The sequence below is a fragment of the Pocillopora verrucosa genome, chromosome 11 (genome assembly GCF_036669915.1).
Source record: "Pocillopora verrucosa isolate sample1 chromosome 11, ASM3666991v2, whole genome shotgun sequence".
Classification (NCBI taxonomy): domain Eukaryota; kingdom Metazoa; phylum Cnidaria; class Anthozoa; order Scleractinia; family Pocilloporidae; genus Pocillopora; species Pocillopora verrucosa.
Genome location: NC_089322.1, coordinates 1,698,229 through 1,700,239, shown reverse-complemented (window position 1 = coordinate 1,700,239; position 2,011 = coordinate 1,698,229). Strand labels below are relative to the sequence as shown.

General features: G+C 40.7%; 1 protein-coding gene across 1 annotated transcript; it reads left to right on the top strand.

Annotated features, from left to right (window-relative positions):
- The first annotated feature begins 958 nt into the window (after positions 1-958).
- Positions 959-1,810, top strand: LOC131768409 (adenosine receptor A1-like). The gene has a single exon (XM_059084148.2). It carries the CDS (start codon positions 959-961, stop codon positions 1,808-1,810), a length of 852 nt encoding a protein of 283 aa, XP_058940131.2.
- The last annotated feature ends 201 nt before the right edge of the window (positions 1,811-2,011 follow it).

Genomic DNA, 2,011 nt, shown 5'->3' with positions numbered 1-2,011 from the left:
GGAACTGTGGTTAACATCATAATTAACAAATGAGAACCCGAAACAAGAATAGGTGGACTGTCCAAAGCACTAAATGGCCCGAGTGATGCCCGATTGATGTCGAACTGTCAAGTAACATGATCATCTCAGATAAAATAAAATTGACTCGCAATACCCCCACCGAAGTAGCATCACAGTTTTTCGGAAAACACACCCCCTTGTTCATTTGCAGTTTAGATTTCTGCCAAAAAATGAACGGTTTCGCTCAAATTCAGTAGCCTGCGAGGTGATCTCGTACCCAGATCCAACCCTTTAACAGTAATTGAACTGTAAGTTACAACCGCCCGGCCGTGAATGGGGTGGCTACGAGACTACCTTCAAGCAGACCTTCTCTGCCCGTGGTAAGACTTGAAACGAATCAGGGAGAGGTGTGTCAGGGGTCTGGCACCACTTGCAGACCTCTAGCTGACTACCCTTTACAGAACTATAGAGAATTGGCTGCCATTGAACTGCCAATGAGAGAGGATCGTAAGAATATTACAGAAGCTGATGGGGGAATCAGCTAAATTTTGTCGTGACAACCAAAACCATGAACGAGAAAAAACGAGCTCCACAAACATACTGTTATACGTTTTAAGCGAATGGAGGTAACCGAGGGAAACTCATAATTAATTTATTTTCTTTAACTTCCTATCTCAGCACCGACCGCAACCATCTGCCGAGATGTGAGGACTGTTTACTTGAACGTTAGATGACGGAGGGTACTATCGTTGTTGTCCTTAGTAAGGCTTGTGATAAATTGGCTTGCTAAAATATCGCAACCCATCAACTATTTGTCTGAAATAGCGGCCCCTATAATTTATAAGTGAGTGAAAATCATTCTTCGAAATTTTTGCCCATATTCGCCGAACTTGAAGATCTTCGCTCGACTTGTATCGCCAACTGTGTCTTCAACATTTTTCTTACTTACACCGCCTTCATGTTGAATATTGTGACAATCTTCGCCATCCACAAAACTTCAACAGTGCCAAAAACTTTGAAAACTCTGCTGCTAAGTCTTGCTTGCTCGGATGTTGCTGTTGGTTTATTTAGTCAACCATTATACACTTTCTTCCTTATCAACTGGCTTCGACTAGACAATCCTGGCTGTATCCCTAAACAAGTAGGGACGATTTTAGGTAGTTTATTTTCAGCTGCCTCGTTCCTCGGTGTCGTGGCTGTAAGTGTAGATAGGTTCTTAGCTGTTCATCTTCATCTCAGATACCAGGAGTTCGTGTCTCACAGGCGTGTTGTTCTGGTGGTGGTCAGCATGTGGGTGTATAGTGCATTTGTTTCTTTGGTTACATTGTGGGGGCTTCTTAGTGCTTGGAATCTTATAAATACAATTACTGTTGCCTTCGGTTTTATCATCACACTCGTGGTGTACATTAGGATGTATCAAACTGTACGACGGCACAAGAATCACATTCAGTCCACGCAAATACGAGACGAAGCTCAGTCTCAGGAGATAAAAAACTTAACTGCTCTAATTAAATACACAGTTGGAATATTTTACGTATATCTCGTGTTTTTAATTTGTTATTTGCCCCTTTTCATTTGTATGGCTGTTATTCAATTTTATGGCTCGAGTATCGTTTTAAAGAAACTTTTTCTTTTATTATTGACTCTCGTGTTCCTGAATTCATCTTTGAACCCTGTTATTTACCGCTGGAAGATTAAACACATTCGACACGCTATCATAGACATATTACGAAAGATGTATTGGAACAACAATCAGCCATTTCGGATCCATTACAATCGGTCATCGAGTGTCGTTCATATTGATAACTGATCGCCTCTGTGTGGCTTACAAAGACTATGCGCAGTAATTGTTTACGACAAAGTAAAATAGGGACAAACAAGATTGTACATAAACTCAGTGATATGTAATATAATCGCGTAGTTCCAATTTTAAGTACACAATAAATCGAATAATCTGTAGTGTGACAGGGAAAGGCTAATTTGAGCAAGAAAGCTGGTTTTGTCATCGATC

Coding starts and splice junctions, on each gene's coding strand:
- LOC131768409 (XM_059084148.2), top strand. CDS start 959: ATGTTGAATATTGTGACAATCTTCGCCATCCACAAAACTTCAACAGTG.